Source organism: Pyrus communis, chromosome 14, assembly GCF_963583255.1.
Source record: "Pyrus communis chromosome 14, drPyrComm1.1, whole genome shotgun sequence".
Classification (NCBI taxonomy): Eukaryota; Viridiplantae; Streptophyta; class Magnoliopsida; order Rosales; family Rosaceae; genus Pyrus; species Pyrus communis.
In genome coordinates this window covers 4177598-4198496 of record NC_084816.1, presented here as the reverse complement: position 1 = coordinate 4198496, position 20899 = coordinate 4177598, and the positions used below count along the sequence as shown (strand labels likewise).

The 20899-nt window shown below is 35.6% G+C and overlaps 1 protein-coding gene and 1 non-coding gene across 2 annotated transcripts; both read left to right on the top strand.

The window, feature by feature from the left end:
• The first annotated feature begins 1957 nt into the window (after positions 1 to 1957).
• Positions 1958 to 2029, top strand: TRNAP-AGG (transfer RNA proline (anticodon AGG)). Its single transcript has one exon. It is a non-coding gene; the product is annotated as a tRNA-Pro (tRNA).
• Positions 2030 to 18020: 15991 nt separating this feature from the next.
• Positions 18021 to 19430, top strand: LOC137715349 (protein LIGHT-DEPENDENT SHORT HYPOCOTYLS 5-like). The gene has a single exon (XM_068454641.1). The coding sequence runs from the start codon at positions 18515 to 18517 to the stop codon at positions 19205 to 19207; it is 693 nt and encodes a 230-aa protein (XP_068310742.1). The 5' UTR covers positions 18021 to 18514; the 3' UTR covers positions 19208 to 19430.
• The last annotated feature ends 1469 nt before the right edge of the window (positions 19431 to 20899 follow it).

Sequence of the window (20899 nt, the reverse complement as noted above, 5' to 3'; positions counted from 1 at the left end):
TATGGTCCAAGGTATGAGGTTTTTGCTCGTGGTGTTGTGGAGAAATTCTCAATGGCAATTGCTGATATCACAGGACAATTATCGAACGAACGAATTATGTACTATTTGGATAGATAACAAATCATCTATTCCACTGCTACCGGGACAACGTATTGGTAGTAAGAGATTTTCTTTCGATTTTGATAGTTTAGATTTCGAGTTTGGATCTAGGGTATGTTGTGCATCTTAAGGTCCGAGTCTGAATTTGAGAAATGAATTATACACATTCCTTTTCTTCTTTCGCATGCTCAATACACACGTGGTATTTAATTTGCTTTTTGCTTTATCTATCATCGTATTCCTCTCTCCCATCGCCCCATTTGCCTTTCTCCGTTGCGACGTTCTCAACTCCCCTAATCCACCATACTTGCGTGATTCAAAACCGAAAGACAAATAATTGATTAATATTAGGGTAATGCTACGGAGACTAAATTTGTAGACTAATCCAAATAATATTAAGTAACCTACAAGTCATGTGCCTTCTCCATTGTTGTGTTGTGTGGTGTATCCAGAATCTACTTAATGCTTTTCTAACATTGTAGATCCTTCATTACTTGGAAACATTACGACTGCATCAGTTGCTCGAACAAATGATTTGTACTGCCTTCAGAGCATCAGATACTTTGAACCAGACTAGCTATGGAGGCTTGAAGCAGATGGCAACCAAAATGGATCAACTTTACATTACTTTGGTGTCTGCGTTAAGGTCTCAGCAAGGTTTCCTAATCTGTTTCTTTTGGAAAGGAAAAAAATGAATAGCAAGTACACAACTTGAATTTGGCAGTGAGCATTTACAATTTTTGGCTTCCATTCCAGCAAATCGTCTATCTGCTGGCAGTGAGAATATTGAAGACATAAGACGACTCTGCAGTGTTTTTGAACATATCGAGAAGCCACTCACCGTTGCAGCTTCCCTTCATATCGCAAGTTCTTGCAAGCCCCACGCCTCTCTGAAGCCATTTTCTCTGACTGCTGCTAGTTCCATAGATAACGTCCCTCCTGTCTCGAGGGATCAAAACATTCGCTTTTCATTCTTTTAGGTTTTGATAGCTTTTGTCACAGCTAGTGTGGCAGTTGCACCACCTCGGCAGAGTTTTTAATTTGCATTGAGCCTTACCCCAACAATTGTTATATCTTATACTCCTTATCTTTGGAGGAGTTTGACAAGAAGCAACAAGTAAGTACGCACAAAAGACAGGTCGTGTCAAATATGTTTACAAATCCAACTGCTAATCAGTCGTGGAGAAAAGTTTTAAGCTTGGGTAATCTTCTCAACTCCAAGCGGGATACTTTGAGTGGAAATCACTACGCTGCCCACACTTTCATGAAAAAGTAGAAACATATAGAATGTATACGTGTGGAACCTTGAACAATCTTCGTGTAGCTCTTTCTATTGTTTCTTGTGACTAGTAATATTCGCAGCATACTGTATGGAAATTAATAGTAATCATTCTTTGTGAAATTTCTTTTCCAGTCATTTCTTCAAATATATCGAAAATATTTCAATTATTTCAGGCTTAAAGCTTCTAAAACCTAACGGGGAGCAATTTTGACACTCATTTTTTAGCTTTATGCACTTCAAACTGACTCTTTACAATTTTCTTTTTCTTCACTCGTAGGAAATGCAAGAAGCTAAGAAAATGAGAGTGAAAATCAATGGCCAAACTAAATATTCAAACCAATAACTGTATTAGATTACTAATTCTGCAATGCAATTTTGACGCTTTACTTTTAGATATACTCACTCCATACTGAATATTTATATGCCCTTATTACTTTTATACATTGCAAGAAGCTAAAAAAAGAGAGAAAAAAAAACTAGCCAAACTAATTCCAAACCGGTAATTGTAGTCATTAACTAATTCTCCGATGTGACTTCTATATAATACTGGTTTGAAGTTAAGCAAAGAGCCACAAAGGGCATTTGGTCTAGTGGTATGATTCTCGCTTAGGGTGCGAGAGGTCCCGAGTTCAATTCTCGGAATGCCCCCTTCTAGCTTACCCTTATTTTTTTTTTTTTTTTTTCCCATTTCCTCTGAATTTGCTGAGCATATTAGGGAAACAAAATGCTCAACTGCTCATGCTTCCAGTTCCATGAAGCATTGGATACCTTTTAAGGAAATTTTAACAAAAAATTTCTTGTACTGTTCATTTTAATGAAAAACCGTATTTTTACACTAAAAAGTCAATCATGGTACTATTCATTTTACCTTTTATTTTATTCTTATCGTTAAAACTTAAAGTTTTCAAACTCTTTTCATTAATTTTAATGGACATCATGAGTGTTGGGTTTTTTGTAACATTTCCTGGAGACCCATCAAAGATTATGTGTGGGGTCAGCATCGCGATCAAGATTAGACTGCTTTAGAGTCAAGAAATGGACAAATGAAAATGTGAGGGCTTAGATAAGTTTTTACTCTACAAGTCTATCTAACTTACAAATCCACAAATAAAGAAAACACAATTGCATAAAGGAGGATAAGAGGAGAAAGAAACCCATAATTTGTAATTTAAAACTAATTAAAGGCCTTTCATTGAAAATGAGATAGGATCTTCGTCGGGGATCCTTTAATCATGTCCTTTAATCGTATATCGTACGATCAGAAATCATTTTAAATTATATTTTTTTAACTTGAACACAAACAGTACCTGACAAAAACTGACCACACAATGTACAATGAACGAACATAATTAAAGAATTCCGAGGATCCTATCTCGTTGAAAATGCCAAATTATTGATCTATGGAACTAGTTGTGGGGACATGGTAACAATTGTTGAGATGGTGAAAGTAATTTACTAAGGGAATCATTATAGGCATACAGTTATCGGTGCACTCCTGTTATTTTGATATTATTTTTTAGCATGCCTACTTAGAGGCAAAGATGATTAATAAAAATGTCTCAAAGAAACCCAGACATGAAAGGAAGCCAAGGCCAACTCGACAAAATGGTGTGCAACCATCAACTAAGATGCCGGATGAGATTTTTGTTGAATCCACCATTGGCTAATTGTTAATGTGATAACCCTCTAAATAAAAACACTTCAAACCTAATAAGTTAAAGATCGGAAAAAAAAAAAAAACAACTTTGTAGTAAGAAAAGAGTAAAAAAAAATTACAACAAAGAATCAATTATAATATTAAAAGTGGATAAATAATTTTTTTCCCTTCTATTTAAGCTCTTAAAATGTTTTTTTTTCTAAGTTACTATTTTCTGTCCCAATTTTTTCCACCCTTTTTTCTTGTTTTCCTTCGGGTTTATGCAAGTAGTCATAGAATAGCCATCATGGGTGTGAAGTCAACATCACAAGAAAATAGACCCTACATAAGAAGGGGAACACAAGGCATGAATAGTGGGTGGCAGGTAATAAATAAAACAACGACATGAGTACTACAATACATATATAATAAGATGCCTTTATGAACTTTGAGGAAATTGATCTTCTCCGGATCCCTTCCTTCTAATACACCAAATCATTCTCCGGATCCCTTCCTTCTAATACACCAAATCAAGTATTTCGTTCTATTGAAATTTGATTCAACGGCTACAAATAAGACTCCACTTTAAAAGTTATAATAACTTCAGCCGTTGGATCAAATTTCAATGGCACGAATTCACTGATTTGATAGATTAAGAAGAAAGAATCCGGAGAGGATCCCTTTCCGAACTTCGACCAATGTTTTCAATTTAGATCATGCACTAGAGCTAGAAAGGCATGAAAAGAGAGATTAAAAAAAATAAAAATTACTTGGAGCTAATAGAAAGCTTGGCGCAAAACCAAATATAGTAGTGTTCTAGAATTTTTTTAGACAACACTACTTAATAAAATTAAGCTTTGTTTTTGTAAATATATCATGTCACCAATTGGTATCCGCTAGCCCAAATGCATTGAAATTTGATAATGTCATAGTTTCTAGAAAAGTTTATTTATAAATCTTAATATAAAATTAAAATCTCTTATTCAATTCAGCATATCATATATTTCATCTACTAAATTTGTATGCTGTAGAAATATGACTTTTTAAATTAATTTGATACCATGTTTACAATATATCGGGTTTGACAAGATCCATATGTAAAAGGAATCATAAAATATTAAAATGTAAAACTATATTCCTATAATTAGAAGATTCCAAATTAACTAAATCTATTCCAACATATGTAATTATCTTGCTAAAAATAAAAAAAAATAAAAAAATAAAACTTGCATGTAATTAAATCTTTGGATTATTCTGACCCTTCAATCCGTGGATTTTATCATGTTCCCTGTTCTATTATTGATTTCCTGATCAACAAGTCTCAATCTTGACTTCATGGGATGGATAGCTTCATAGCTATAAGTTGGATCCAATGGAAGAAAATTTACATACTAACTTTTTGACTCCTTACATGTTCGAAAGTAAAATTATAGTTGATCAAAACTTAGGAGAACAACAAGTTTAGATTTGAGAAACGTATTTCATATACAATAGAATATGAAAACGTATTTCATGTGGAATGTATTTGAAGTGTGTGTGTACATATATATATATATATATATATATATATACATATATATCAATGACGGGCAATCACCTTTATATTAACCATTAATATTCTCCATAAGTGCTTATGAATTTGTGTTTTTGAGTTTTAACCACGAGATCTCGAAGAAATTTGCATTGAGTTAATTAGCAATAAGATAAAGCACAATGATAATGTATAATTATGGGTGAAGCATAGGACATCCTGCTTTATATGTACATGGGGCATCATTTTTTTAGCCATCTTTGATTGCTTGAGGTGATGAATGATTGGGAGGAATCCTTAGTGGGCAAGTTATTCTATCTTTGAAAACATATAAATCTTGTATTTTTGTTGTTGGAATACATAAATCTTGTATTTAAATACCGAGTTGGATTCTTTTCCCTTCCTTTCTCCTTCCCTTCCACCCCTCCTCTCTCAATTTCCTCATCTTTTTTCTCTCTTTACAAAGAGGTAAAATAAGATGATGATGTGGCTCAATCTTGAACATTCAAATAGGAGAAGATGGAGAGGAGAGCATCAATATTCTTTAAATACTATGAAAAAAATAATTTGTTGGGTTTTGAAATTAACGTGTCTTGTCTTACGTTTAGGGTCTAGGAAGAAAATGAGGCGCAAGGCATTGGATGCGTTTTTCTTTGCATAGAATAACCAATAAAAAACTTGCAGCAAGGGGATTGCATAGACCACACGATTTAAGTTATCCCCCATCTTCTTCTCCTACGCCACTCTTTGTTAATTACTTCTTAATCTCGTGATTTATTTAGTTTATAGATTTATTATTGCTCCATTATGTAATGCCTATATTTGTTCCTCGGCCGGTTGCAAGTCACCTTAAGATAAGTACCTAGGTGGCATGCATCTATGTTGCTTGAATAGATAAACATTAGTCAATTGTACTGGAAATGCCTTTTGGTAAAAGAAATGCATTTCCTAAAATCCCCAATGATATGTGTACTAGTGTATGACTAATAATTGGCCACTCTCAAACTTGTCATTAAATAAATCTCAAGTGCAAAAACTTGATCATGAAAACAAGGATATATATGTTGAGTGGAAGAACATTAATCCCATGTTCAAGACTTCCATTGTCGCTCTCTCACTATTTGAAGTTATAATTGTTTATGAAAAAAGAGACTTGCATATTATACCATTAAGTAGAAAAGGTGAAGACATGAAAATTTGAAATTTCAGCATTCCGTTGTTAGAGAAAAATTAACATACTTTTATGACCTATTTGTCGATTTGTACATGAACTTGTATTGAGTTGTCAATTTTTCTTTTGAACTTTAATTTTAACTGATTATTTCGTATGAATTTTTATAAATAGCCATTTTCCCCTGGCTTCCAAATTTCCATCCATCTTGGTTACACGTACAACACATGGCAACTGTATGAGAGCAAAAAGGTAATGTTGTTTTAGTAAATTGGGCGCAAAGCCAATACTTTGCATCTGCTAATTGCACTCTCATGGCTAATTCAAATAGAAATTGTGCGGAGTTAACAGCGAAAAAGAAGAAGAAGAAGAAGAAAAAAGCAATATGATGTATTAGGGATAAAACTACTTTATTACCCTTAAACATTATCATGTGATCCAAATGGATATAAAATTGGATGAAAATTTTCCAAAATCTAACATGAAATTGGCTAAAAGTTAATTGAGTAATCGGCTAAAATTAAATTTCAGGGGAGAAATTAGCATTTCCTTACAAGTTCAGAGGGAAATCAACAAATACCTTTACTTTTGATGTCAAATGAGAATCAACTTAGAAGAAATGAAGTTGAGCTTGAGTACATACAAAAAATCTATTTGCTCCTTTTGATTTTCCAAGCCATCTTTAATTAATTTTTGGAGCCCACCCTAAACAGAAAGGGAAAAAAGAGTATTCATATTGAGTCAAGGCTCATTTGGAAGTACTTTTAAAATTATTGAAAGTTCATTTTTGGTAAAATTGATTTTGAGTTCCAAAAGCACTTTAAATGTTTTTTTTTTAAGGAAATCTAATAAAAAGAATTTGAAAACTTTGAGTTTTAATCAAAATGATAAAAATGTGTAGTAAGTGAATAGTACCATGAGTGACTTTTTTAAAGTAAAATTATCATTTGTTAAAGTAAATAGTACCAAGAGTATTTTATTAAAACTTTTTTTTTTTTTTTTTAAGAAACACGGTGCTTTTGCATGAGCACTTCAAGTGCTATTCTAATATCTATTTGAATTTTTACCAATGATTGGTTTCAACAACATTTTTTTTTGTACCAAAAATACTTTTTCAGGTTCCATTTTGGATAATTTTTTTTAGTACCGTTGAGAGCCTAAATCTTTGAGGTGGAAACCCTAATCTTTCTGAGTCCAAACTTCGATTTTCATACAACACAAAAATTACCAATTAATCATGTTTCACAAAAAATTCCTTTCATGTTCATTTCCCAAATTCCCACCTTCACAAAAATGTCATCTTTCTTTTGTTTTTATAATTTTTTCCTAATACATATTTGCTATTATTGCTCTTGCTTTTGCTAGATATCTTCTGACATATGAAATCCCACTGCTGAAAACCAAATGATACGACTGGTCCCCCCATTTTGAAGTCACCGGCCAATCAGGCAGGCAACCCAGATGTGTTATTCTCGCCAGGCCCTTCGTCATGTTAGGGTTTCAACAAGGACGTATGTATATGTTGCTTCATAAGAGAAGAACCGGGCTATTACTGCATGTAAATTTTTGGGAAAAAAATACAGAAATAGCATCTTTACATAAATAAATTGCTAAACTAATATTGTTTTGAATATGTTGTAAAATATGTTCTGGGTTTAACGCTAGATCATTTATAAGCTTTTTTTATTGAACAGAAAGGGGGATAAGAATGAAACCCTTAGGCTTCGTTTGGTCGACTTTAAGAATAGATCTTGAATGAACTCACTATTACGTTGTAAAAAGAAATGAAAAGGTTATGTCCAACTTGAAAGTTGAAAAAAACTTAGGGGTTCGAAGTTATAAGTTTCTTTTACATCTATGCCTTGTACGATGACGTATTTATTTCAGTTAAATTTTAACTATCAAACACGATCTACATAGGCCTCATTTAAAAGAGAAAACTTAATTTGAATATGACTATTCACTATATTAACGATATTTTAAAGAAAGAATCGATGAGAATTTTCACATTTTTTCCAAATTGAATGGGATACATATACTGCAAATATAACATGGATAACATGCATCATGCTGCTGATAAATTACTGCTCATACCAACTGGTCAGAATTTTGTTTCATAAAAATTAATGAGTTTTATAGACACGAGGTCTGTACGGCCATATATTATACAATTACATATATATTCCACTGCAGAATCGTCTTTTGATTTTTTTATTTATTTTAAGTCCCATCTGTTTTCTTTTGAAAATTGAAAGATACTCAAAAGCACTTGTGAAAAATAAATTAAAGTGATCAAATTGCGTCTGATAATTCATATATGATTCTAGACAATGAATCACGGGGGTGTCATCCATACACATGATGCCCCACCATCAACAGATTATGACATATAATCACAATTATCTCAACTTGTAATCACATTTAAGAATCTTAAGTCAAATTTGGTCTCGTAAATAGATAATTGATGCTCTGCATATGATCCTTTGAACCCTTTTATTCATCTGTAATCCAAATTCATGGACCCAAAAATGCACAAGTATCATATTAGGATCAGATTTTTTGCAGATCTTACTCTACCATTCTTTTCCGTTTCTGTTTTGTGCCTTATGTTGATATTTAGATTCTTTAATCGGAGAATCTAGCATTTGAAATGGGTTTACCATTCACCTAGAATCGATACATATTTATGTTCTAGAGTTTTTGGTGAGGCAACATATGATTGTTTCACATTTTTCTACTAGAGGCTCCTCTGGAACTATTTAGAGATTTTATAATCATAGTACGAGTATTTTGTAAAGCGTACTGAGACTACGAAACTGTAAAAACCAAATATAATTATGGTACTTAAGTTTAGTGCATTAGTCATTATGTTGTCTTTTCGGAATATATGCGTGAGCAATATTTGTGAGAACTTGCTCTTAGGGTAGATGAGATCTTGAATGTTGGACGTAATTCTCCAGGGAAGTCGTGATTTGCCATTAATGAATAATGATGTTGATGATGAGTGTATGTGTATACCCGGCCCTTTCACCTGAACACAATTCAGACCCAACCTCGATGCCCAAAGAAGGCCTTGAGGCATGCAACGGTTGTTCGTAGAACTAAATATTTCATTAGCATATAAATACTTTTTGTTTATCAAATCAAATAAATTAAATAAAAAATTTAACAACACATAAAAAAAAGTGTATGAATCTCAATAAAACTGTAAAAACAACAAAGACAGAAAACTTTTAGATCAATAATTAAAATCTAGCATGATCTCTATTATAAGCCCTCACAACCGAGATAATCGAAATCCTAAACTAAATCATAAGCCTAAATCATGATTATAACTACGAGAAGTCGTGTTGACGTAGAAAAAAGGCATATAACTAAGATATACTTACTTGTTGAAGAGTGGGTGAATCTGGGAAATATTTAGTCTCCAATCATCAAACTAGAAATAAAAATGGATAAGAGTGCAAATAGCGACTAAGAGTAATATTTGACAAAGGTAATGTCAGTGAGACTGAATGTGTAGACTAAATTTTATAACTAAATGATATGGAAGTTAACGATTGTATTTTACTTAAATGTTGATTAACGTGCTTATTTCTTATTGGTGACACATCATTTAATTTGTAATTTAGTCTACAAATTTAGTCTCTATAGCATTACTCAGAAACAAAAGCACATTTTGTATGGGTAATGTTAGGGAGATTAAATTTGCAGACAAATTATGTAAACTAAATGATATGGAAGCTAATGATTGGATTATTACTTAAGCATTCATAAACACGCTCATTTATATTAGTGACACAATATTTAGTTTGTAAATTTTGTATACAAATTTAGTCTCTCTAACATTATCTTTTATTTATGGTTTTTAAACATATTTTAATCATGGTTCACCTTTTAATATTACAATTACACGCATTAATTTTGGTTAATCAATATGTTAACGATGATAGTTTATTTATTGGCACTCATTCTCCACTGTATGAGATAACAACTTGAGTTCCCAAAAAAAAAAAAAAAAAAAAAAAAAAAAAAAGGAAAGAAGCTTAATGTACTTCACTTGATACATGGAGAGCTCGTTTGGAAGTATTTTTAAAATGATTAAAAGCGTTTTTGATGAAAATGTTTTTAAAACCAATTTTTAATAAAAATCCAAATGGATTCTGAAAAAGCATTTTAAGTGCTTCCTGCAGAAAACACACATCTGGTGCTTTTTCTTAAGTGCTTTTGGAACCCAAAATTAATTTTAACAAAAACGCTTTTAGTCATTTTAAAATTACTTCCAAATATGTTTTGAATCAATTGCAAGTGTCTTCTTATTTTGCAAGTGACCAAATTAAAGAAGCATAATTATCATCATAAAATATTTTTTTTGATGAACGTTTGAGATATTTTGAGACGCATATATAATTAGCAAGAGGAGTGCTAGCAATCTTTGTATTTATCTTTACATTTTGGACTTTTTCGTTTTATCATATGTTATGTGTCATTTTGTACACCAAAAACAAGACTTTTAGGATGTGTTTGTTGCACCAGACTATCTCGAACTGGACTAGCTTCATGGATTAAGCTGGATTGACTTAGAATATACTAAGTTTGACTGATTTAGTGAAGTGTTTGGTGCAGTGTCAGACTAAGAAGCAAGACTGTAATATTATATTATTTTATATTAATTTAATATATATCAAATTTTCCTTTTTTTTTTCTTTCTAGAATCATCCTCTTCTAACTTCTCCAATCTCTGTTACCTTCATTTTTTACTCCGCCTCTCCATCCCCTCTCCTTTTTCCTCATTTTTTTCCCTCTGCCTGTCCCCTCATGTTGCCCTTTTCTCTCCATTTTTGCCCACCTTTTTTTTGTACCAGTGTCTCCATCCCTTCCCTTTTTTCTCTCGTTTCACCTAAGTTTACTGTCCCCTCTCCCATTGCTCTCTTTGTATTTCTTTTTTCTTTTTTCTTCAGATTTGGTACTTATATTTTCCGGGAAAATCACAGTTGGTCAAGAAAAATCACTCAGAGTCACTGCACCCATGCTAAAGTTTTCAATCTTGCTGCCAACAAAAGAATGGGCCACTATGAGACCTGTTTTTGCCGTCGTTCAGGTCGACCTAGATGGCAGAAGACCCCAAATCACTGACCCAGATGCCAAAAGGGCACTGGGTTTATGGGACGATGGAGATTGGTGACAACCATTTTTGGTTTGGTCATTGGAGAAGGGAGGAATGATGCTACTCGTGCGGGTTCGCGCGATGCTACTTGCAGAAGAGGGAGACGAGACTAGCAATCCCGTAGTTTTTGGGGGGCTTCACTAAGACCTCTTAGTGAAGCCCTTAGTGTAGACGAGTCCGGGCTAGTCTCATTAAGACTAGTCATGTATGATAACAAACACCGGACTGGACTAATAGTTAGTCCAATCTAGTCCAATGACAGTTAGTGAGGGCAAACAAATGCTCCCTTAATGATTTTAGCTAGGGACTAAAGATCAAAAGCATAAAATATAGTTTCAAAGACATTAAATGTCTTGATTTTTGTTTAAAAATGACACATGCTGTTTGATAAAGTGAAAAAATCAAATGCAAAGGTTAGTGCAAAGGTTGCTAACATTTCTCAATTAGCTAAATGGTCAGCTGCAATGAATTATTTCTTAAATATTACTTTACTCTAATAAGTTCGAAAGCCAAATAAGTAAGATTGAAATACAAACAAAACAAATATAATTGAGGAAAGCTTGACTCCTTAAGATTGAGAAGGAATTCTTCCGCAAGATGCTTTATGATCGATTCAAGAAACTTCATGCTCATGATTAGAACCATTTATATTATAAATTTCTCTGTAAAGATCATCTTTGCAAAAAAATCAATTTAAAAATAAAGTCATTTAGTCAATCAGCTTTAGTAAATAAATAGATGGTCTGTAATGTTTTTATATTCCGACCATTTGTTTTATACAGTTCGATGACTAAATGATCTCTTTTTTTTCTTTTTTTCTTTTTTTAATTTTTGCAGCGATGATCTTTACATATTAATTTATAATATGCATAATTCTGATCATAAGTACAAAGTTTCGTGAATCGGTAACAAAGCATCTTGATGAGGAACTTATCCTTATTGATTGAGGAGTCAAGTTAATTCCAATATAATTTCTATAGAGCAACCCCACCCTTTAGGGTAATAATTGCCAGACTATTGAGCAATTGACAATTATTCTCTTAGTGAACTAGTCGCTTGAGGGCATCTCCACCCTTTAAATAAATTGCCCAGACAATTCACATTAAAAAAATTATTTTTTAAAATATAATAAATAAATAAAATAAAACTTTAGTTCCTTCTCTCCCTCATTTTCCCCCTGATTCCTCTGTCTTCGTTTTCTCCATCACAATACAAAGACTGCAAACAGAGTGCCACCTGAACTTCCACCACGACGCATTGTCCGAGTTCGTTGCCTTCAGCATAGGTAGAGTCGTGTCATCAACCGCGAGCGAATTCTCTCCTCTTATATATCCCATCGAAGAATTCTCACTTCCTCTTCCTCCCTTGACTTTGTGCTTGCCAGGCACGAGTTTTGCTAGATGAGGTGGCGGTTTGATGAAAAAAACTCTCCTAGTAGCGGATTCTGGAGCTCACTCCGTCCGTGCCCCCTCTATCTCATTTTCTTACTTTTTCTTTGTCTATCTGTCCCTCACTCTGTCTGTTATTCATCTCTTTCCACAACTCTAGCTTTCTAATTCCATCTCCCTCGTAAATCTTTTTTTTGTCATGTGACGACATCATGACTTCATATCACCTTAGGCACAATGTCACATCCCAGTTTTGGCTCCGCCCTAGCATGATATTGTCTGCTTTGGGCCCTGACCACGCCCTCACGGTTTTGTTTTTGGGAAGTCACGAACAACTTCCCAATGGGTCACCCATCTTAGGATTGCTCTAGCCCAAACTCGCTTAACTTTGGAGTTCTAATGGAACCCGAAACCAATGAACTCCCAAAATGCCTCGTGCTATATAGAGGTGGGCATGTACATATAAGGCACATCACCCCCTCTTTGTTGGCCGATGTGGGATGTTACGATCCACCCCCCTTAGGGGCCCAACATCCTTGTCGGCACATTCACATCACACGACAGAGTGGCTTTGATATCATTCTGTCACATCCCAATCTAGGCTCCGCCCTAGCACGATATTGTCCACTTTGGGTCCCGAGCACGCCCTCACGGTTTTATTTCTAAGAACTCACGAGCAACTTCCCAGTGGGTCACCCATCTTGGGATTGCTCCAGCCCAAACTCGCTTAACTTCGGAGTTCCATTAGAACTCGAAGCCAGTGAGCTCCCAAAAGACCTCATGCTATATGGAGGTGGACATGTACATATAAGGCACATCACCCCCTCTCTGTTGGTCGATGTACACGTAGAGGTGGGAAGAATGGCCCAATTGGTGAGTCTGGGGGAGTTAGGCACATCGAATAACAAGGGGGATTTGGTGGGCTGGATCAACTTTTGTTTGGGTAGAGGGATTGGGTCACCCAATTGCAAGGAGGATTTGTTGGGGTGGACTTGCTTTTAGAGTGGTGCTACTACACACCCCTTTTTACCTCTCATATCCCTGTTAATTTCTGTCCCTTGATTTTCTTTAATTCATTCAATCCAACGGCTAAAATGGAGAGGAGTGTGTCAAAAGTAAAAGGATGTGTGGAGATAGCGCCGCCATTTCTTTATAGAGAAATGCTAATGAGACTCTCTCAAAGTGAGACTCTCCCACTCTCTGCCACCTCACAATTTTACGTAAATTTCTGTGTCAACATTATGAAATATTATACAAAAAAAAAAAAAAAATTGAAGTAGCAGAGAGTCACATTTTTTAAAACCTCAAAGCATTTACCTAATGATCTTTGGTCTAGTGGAGAAAGCTGGCTAGACCACATGTTGGGCGACCTCTGAGTGCCTGCCTTCGGGAGGTCAAGGGTTCGAATCCCAACATGTAAACAAATTCTTTAAGGAGAACCTACCGTTACAGTGAATATAACGGCCCGAAGTGGTAGCCCACCACTACCATTTAAAAAAAAAACCTCAAAGCATTTCTCTTCTTTATAAAACAAAAATATAAAAATATGTAATGGACAGTTTTTCTTTTTTGATCGCGGCAATGGACATTTTTTCATGACAAGAAATGCAGCTGATCAGAATCTTAATCTAAGTGACAAGTCCATCATGCTCATTGTACGAGAGAGTGATTGACACAACCCACGAATACAATTCCCCCTGAACAAAATAAGGTAAAATCTTATCAATCGAGTCATTTCATTTCAGGAGGTCATATCTGTTCATTTACCAGAGGGTTTATGTATATAGTAGGCACATTAAAACTCAAGCAAGACTTCCCTAATTTAGTATGCACATTTGCACACTCCTTGATATGTTGTGACAAAATTCAGGACCACTGCAAGACAATATTTCCATAAAAGAAGCTCTTGGAAACATGATTTATGTGGATCAGATGGCCTTGGTTGACATTGAACCTTAATTAATTAATAAATGAATAAATTTACTATTGGTTTCTAAAGATAAATTCTATGGTAACCTTTAATGAGGATTACCGTTGTCCTTTGATTATAAAAAATTACATTATAATCTTCAAAATTTATTGTCGAACGTTACATAATTATAGATTTTACTGACATATATTGTTTATTACACTATCAACGTTGATTATTAAACCATGAATGTCTTATTACGATATAAATGTAAGTCATTATTAGTATCATTATTCGCTCACATTGGCTCCCTTCCTAGTAATAGTGTTACAACATGACGTCAACATTCGACGTCTAAATTACAAGAGTATCAATGTTACACTATAATTGTAAGAGTATTGTTAACAAGACAAAATGACATTTTATTACTTTAACAATTGATTTTTACATTGAAGTCATACATTGTTAAGGTAAGATGTAATGTGTGGATGTGATTGCATTACAAAAATATAGTTCGATTAAAGGATATTTATACTCTCTTATTTTAGAAGGGTGGGGTAGACTAAGCATTTCCAATATACATATATGTGAGTGTGTAATTTGAATATCATGAAACGATAAGTATGTTGAATGGAAAGAGAAGATCACAAAGAATACAAAAGTTGGTAACTGCTACTAAATAATTTTATGGTAGTGGTAGTTATTTCCTTTTTACATTCAACCTAGTATTTATCATTTCTCCATCCTATCAATCACGATTCAACAATTAACTCTCCAAACCCATTATTAATAAAAAAAAATTGTTAGGTTGTGTGAGAATTGGTAGCCTACAATTCTAATGGACCATTGTAACAAGCTAGGCAAAGTTGTGACTCTAAAGAATATTTATCCTCTGAAGCGCTTGCACAAAATTGTTTTATTAGAAACACGTTAAAATAAGGAGCACTCTCAAGTTCTTATTAGAAAACACTTTTGAAATTTTCTTCCGCACTCAAATATATGGAGTAAAAGATATCATTAATTGTAAAAACACAATTTTAGCCTTTTAAAACAAGCTCAAACATGCTCTTATTCATTTTGAGTACTCACTTTCTGTTGAGATTGAACATAATAATTCAAGGTATGTATTAATGTTTGAAAGCAGCTGCATGGATTATACTTTCACTCTTGAGTGAAGCAAAGATTAAGCACTTTCATGGGCAACCATATAAGCTCCTTAAGTGGGTTTTTATTTTTTTTCCCTTCCTGTCCTTATATGGCCTTACTGAGACCCAATTCTTTGCCATCCACTTCAAGCCAATGCTTACCCTACGCGCCAACATTTGATGTTGCAGACACGTAATCATATATATTCATGGAAATTTTAGTTTGTTTATGTTTTTATACTATACCATTAGTATTTTATGTGCTTTATTATATTTCATTGGCCTTTTCCCCTAAGCATAATAATGGAAAACCAGAAGTTTGTAGTGGTAAAAATTAATTATGTGAATTTACCCTGGTGTGGGTCTAGTTCCTGATTCTCCTCTCTCGAATAACTCACTAACGCTATCAATCTACTTAAAAAAAAAAAAAAATTCTCAAATAAAAAATAATGAAATACAATAATAATATGAGTTTCAGCCGCATATCCATGATAACTTATCTTGCAATTCGATTGATGGTTTAGCTTTTAGGATTTATGCTTAGGCCATCTCCAACCCTTGTGTTAAAATATAAAATTTTAAACACAAAAAATTTAGGTTTTATTCCAAAAACAGTTTTTCTGCTTAAACCCTTCTAGGTTAATTTTTTATCCGGAGATTATTAAATAATGAATTTGGCTAATTTTTTTAAGTAACTTTTAAATAAAAATTATGTAGGATATCTTAATTTAATTTTATGAACATTTTTACCCAAAAAAATTTAGATTCCAATAAATTTTTAGCCCGAGATTATTTATAGAGTTTTTAGGTGAATTTTGTAACATCCCACATCGCCCAGGGAAGTGATCCTTATATGTATATTCCCATCCCTACCTAGCACGAGGCTTTTTGGGAGCTCACTGGCTTCGGGTTCCATAGGAACTCCGAAGTTAAGTGAGAAGGGGGTTAGAGCAATCCCATGATGGGTGATCCATTGGGAAGTTCTCGTGTGAGTTCCCAGAAACAAAACTGTGAGGGCGTGGTCAGGCCCCAAAGCTGACAATATTGTGCTACGGTGGTGGAGCGGGCCCGGGAAGTGGTCCCCCCTGGGCTAGGATGTGACAATTTGGTATCAGAGCCTAACCTTGGTCGTGGTGTGCCGACAAGGATGTCGGGCCCCTAAGGGGGGTGGATTGTAACATCCCACATCGCCCAGGGAAGTGATCCTTATATGTATAGTCTCATCCCTACCTAGCACGAGGCCTTTTGGGAGCTCACTAGCTTCAGGTTCCATAGGAACTTCGAAGTTAAGTGAGAAGAGGGCTAGAGCAATCCCATGATGGGTGACTCATTGGGAAGTTCTTGTGTAAGTTCCCAGAAACAAAACCGTGAGGGCGTGGTTGGGGCCCAAAGCGGACAATATCGTGTTACGGTGGTGGAGCGGGCCCGGGAAGTGGTCCCCCCGGGGCGAGATGTGACAATTTTGATTGAAATAGTTTTTTTAAATTATTTTAGCAGTTGGATTTAAATTTGGGCTGCTAGATCTTTTTTTTACTATTAGATTTGATCATATCAAATCTCAGTTGTTGGATTCAATGAATTTATAAATATAAAATTAAAAATTAACAAAATTTGAATCTAGACTGTAGGATGGAACAAATGGTCTATTGCTCCCCACCATTCGATGAAAGAAAGAGCCATTGGGCTCATAATGTTGGTCGACACACCCACGTGCGTGGGACCCCCACGCTGTCAGCACCTTGCGCGTTGAGGGTGTTGGGCGCATTCGCGCTATGCATGTGTATCCTTCCCGGGAGCGTCCACGAACAATAGCGGGCCAGCCCACTAACCTAATGTTAAATCTTAATAAAAATTTGCCCCAAAAAAGAGTTTTAACCTAAAACTCAGTTTTGGCCCAAGGGTTGGAAGTTTGGTGGGTTCCGAAGCTAAAATTTGAATTTTACTCCAATTGTTGGAGTAGGAGGAGTAGGACTCAAGGGCATAGATAAGTGAAACAGTGGTAGAGATTGGTTTCACGAATCGAGATTTGGTGGAATAGTGGAGAGGTTTCGAGAGTGGAGATTCTATTGATGGTTTTTTTTTGGAGAATCTAAGGCGTGTAATATATATATGGACGCCATATATGCACTTTTAAATACATGTCGGCATATTTGATAGCTTTTTGGACAAAATAGACAAAATCAAGGCAAAGTGGAGCAAATCCTGAGTTTTAGAGAGTAACGTGAGAACTTTTGCTTTCTAGGAAAAAAAAGTGAGATTAAAATCGAATATGCATGGTATGAATAATATGGTGAATGTATCATTATCTTTTATTGGCAACACATCATTTAGTTTGCAAATTTAGTCTCTCTGACATTATCCTTTATCTAATTGAGGTAGAGCCCCTAACACATATGGATTCTATATCTATTAGAAAGATGATATAAATATAATAGAAAAAAATGTGGTAGTAGTAGTGCTTGGGTTTACAATCGCCCTGTATAAATGGTAAATTGTATTGGATTGGTCAAGATAGATAGAGGTGAATTAAGAGTGGAGAGGCCAGCAGAAGGCAGGAGGAAGGAATAGTAAACATGTCCTTCCAAAGGGGCCACCCCATGTGAAAATATTGTCAATTCTCCTTTCTGATTACTACAACCATACATATACACGCACACATTACTACCACCATACACACACACACACCCCATTTCTCCCCTTTCTCTCTTCTCTCTATTTCCTACTCATCCATCCCTCTCTCTCTCTCTCTCTCTCTTATTTTCTTAGGTGAGAGAGTGAGAGAGTCTAAATTCATATATTCATTCATCCACTTATTTTACGTCCCATCATCAAACGCTCCTCTCACTCTCTCTCTCTCTCTCTCCTAAAACCCTCTTCCCTTTCTCACTCGTCCAAACAAAACCGAAAAAAAAAAACCAACAAATTCCCGTGAAAAGAGATTCACAGTATACTAACACCTCCACTCTCTGAACCTGATCACCCCAAATATTCAACCCTCACATGGAGGAAGGTAGAGAGACAAGGACAGAAACAACCCAAAATTCAAAGCCTCAGCTTAGAAACTAGTGAGAGAGAGAGGAAGAAGTAAAAACCAAAAAAACCTGTCTATACATAAAATACCCGGTTGTAAAATACTTAGCAGAAGAGCCAAAACAATTAGACAAAGAGAGAGTACTTTTATTACCCATGGATTCTGCATCAGGTGGAGGCGGACCGCCCGACCCGAACGCCAGCAGCGGCGAGGGTCCGTCGTCTTCGTCAAGGTCCGCAGCCCCGGCGGCTACTCCTGTAGCTGCCGAGCCCTCGTCAGCATCTCCGGCTCCGCCGAGCCGCTACGAATCGCAGAAGCGGCGGGACTGGAACACCTTCCTGCAGTACCTCAAGAACCACAAGCCTCCGCTCACGTTGGCCCGCTGCAGTGGGGCCCACGTCATCGAGTTCCTTAAGTACCTCGACCAGTTTGGGAAGACTAAAGTCCACGCCGCCGGCTGCCCCTACTTCGGACACCAGAACCCTCCCGCCCCGTGCGCCTGCCCGCTCAAGCAGGCGTGGGGCAGCCTCGACGCGCTCATCGGACGGCTGAGGGCGGCGTACGAGGAGAACGGGGGACGGCCAGAGTCAAACCCCTTCGGCGCTCGAGCGGTGAGGATTTATTTGAGGGAGGTGAGGGAGGGACAGGCTAAGGCAAGAGGAATTCCCTACGAGAAAAGGAAACGAAAACGGCCGACGGTCACTGCCACTGCGGTTGTCGGGAATGTGTCGGTAGCGTCCACTCAAGGTGGCGGTGTTGATGGTGATGGCGGTGGCGGTGGCGGTGTTGATGGTGGCAGTTCAAGTAAAACCGTTGCTGCTGCTGCTGCTACTAGTACTGCAGTATAGGTTTATCTCGTCACTAATTTCCATCTCTTTTTTTTTTTTTCTCAAATTTTAATTTTTAATCCTTCTATATATTTATATCATCTCTGTCCTTTTTAATTGTGATTATGAGCTATGTATATTAGGCGATTCTCTTATAATTGAATCGACCAACCCCATGAACAAAAAATTTAGGAATTTATATCCCTTGCTAGTTAATTTCCAAGCATTTATTGATCTTCGTCATCATCAGCAGAAAGTGTTATCCCACATCAGAAAGTAAAAGTCCGCATACTTATAGTCGTCCTCATTTTAATTTATTTTGTTGAATCATAAACATATAGTTATAAAGAATTTGCAAACTATTGCAAACAAAAAAAATCTCAACTATTATTAAGACTTAGATTGTATGATCATTTCTGTTTTGCAAATAATCGTAGTGATAAAGTTTAAACAATTAACTAGCTAGTCCAATGTTTAACAATATTATTTATTTGGGTTCATTTGATCTTGTGGATATTTATGTTTGCTTTGATTAGAAACAAATACTACTAGTATGAAGATCACAAGTCATGAAATTTTTTATACACTAGTGTATAGACCCAATCACGATCTACTAAAAGGCAAGTAGCTTGATTGGTTCGAATCCAATTCGTGAGATGTCAGTGATCTTATAGGCAAAGGTAGGAGGGATGAGAGAGTGCGTGGGGGCAAAGGCAATAACATCCGAGCAAAGCAAGCCCTAGAAATGGGTATAAATAAGTGTCCTTCGAAATAGACTGTTCTGGCTCGTTAGGTCCCAATAATCCAAAGGATACAAGCTTGCCGAGTCAGAAAGCTTTTTTTGTAGAGTCTATTTCAGTTCAGGTCTCGAATCGTTTTGGTTGGATCTTCCCTTACTAAATTTCCGGCCACACATCCAGCTATCTATTGCTTCGGTGCTTGCCATAACACCAGAGTACACTCGAATTTTCGCACAAGTCATAGGGAAACCAGGTTACTGGCAATAGGGCAAAAGCGTACTTAAAACAGAAACTTTGGCACAACTCTTCGTATCTGGTCCCGGCTTCTTTGCATTGATTTGCTGGGCTTCAAACTCAATCTATCGTTCTATGTATCTGTCTGTGTATATATCTGATTCTATGTGTCATCATGCCCACGTGCGCTTCTGATTCACTCAGTTTTTGCACCTTCAGTTTCAGGTGTTTAGATTGGGATTTAACTCTCTCTCTCTCTCTCTCTCTCTCTCTCTCTCATATGAAAACATCATTTCTTTCTGTGATGAAAAGCAAACAACAAAATGATGCAGGGTACATACTTACAAGCATCAATGAGAAATAAAAAAATGGTAAATAAACAATACATTGTGATTGCTGCTCTTATTTTATTTGGAGTAACCTCCACCTCAGTGTGAAAACGACCACTGGCCAAACCCTTTTGCTTGTAATTTTATTTTATGTATAAACATATACATATATCTTATTATATCTCTTTCAAATTTTCTATATGTACCTATATTTTTATATTGGATTATTTTTTGTTCTAATAGCAGTAGACCACCAATCACTTAAAAACAAATCCCATTTCTGATTTTCAAAATTAGAACCCCAATATCCATTGGCAATGTCATGATGCTACATGATTGTCCTATTGTGATGTGCTAAAATTATTTTCTATCGTTTTTAAAATTTGTTTGGTTCTCTTTTCCCTTGCATT

Bases quoted from the DNA above. Each gene is read 5' to 3' on its own strand.
- LOC137715349 (XM_068454641.1), top strand. From the start codon at position 18,515: ATGGATTCTGCATCAGGTGGAGGCGGACCGCCCGACCCGAACGCCAGC.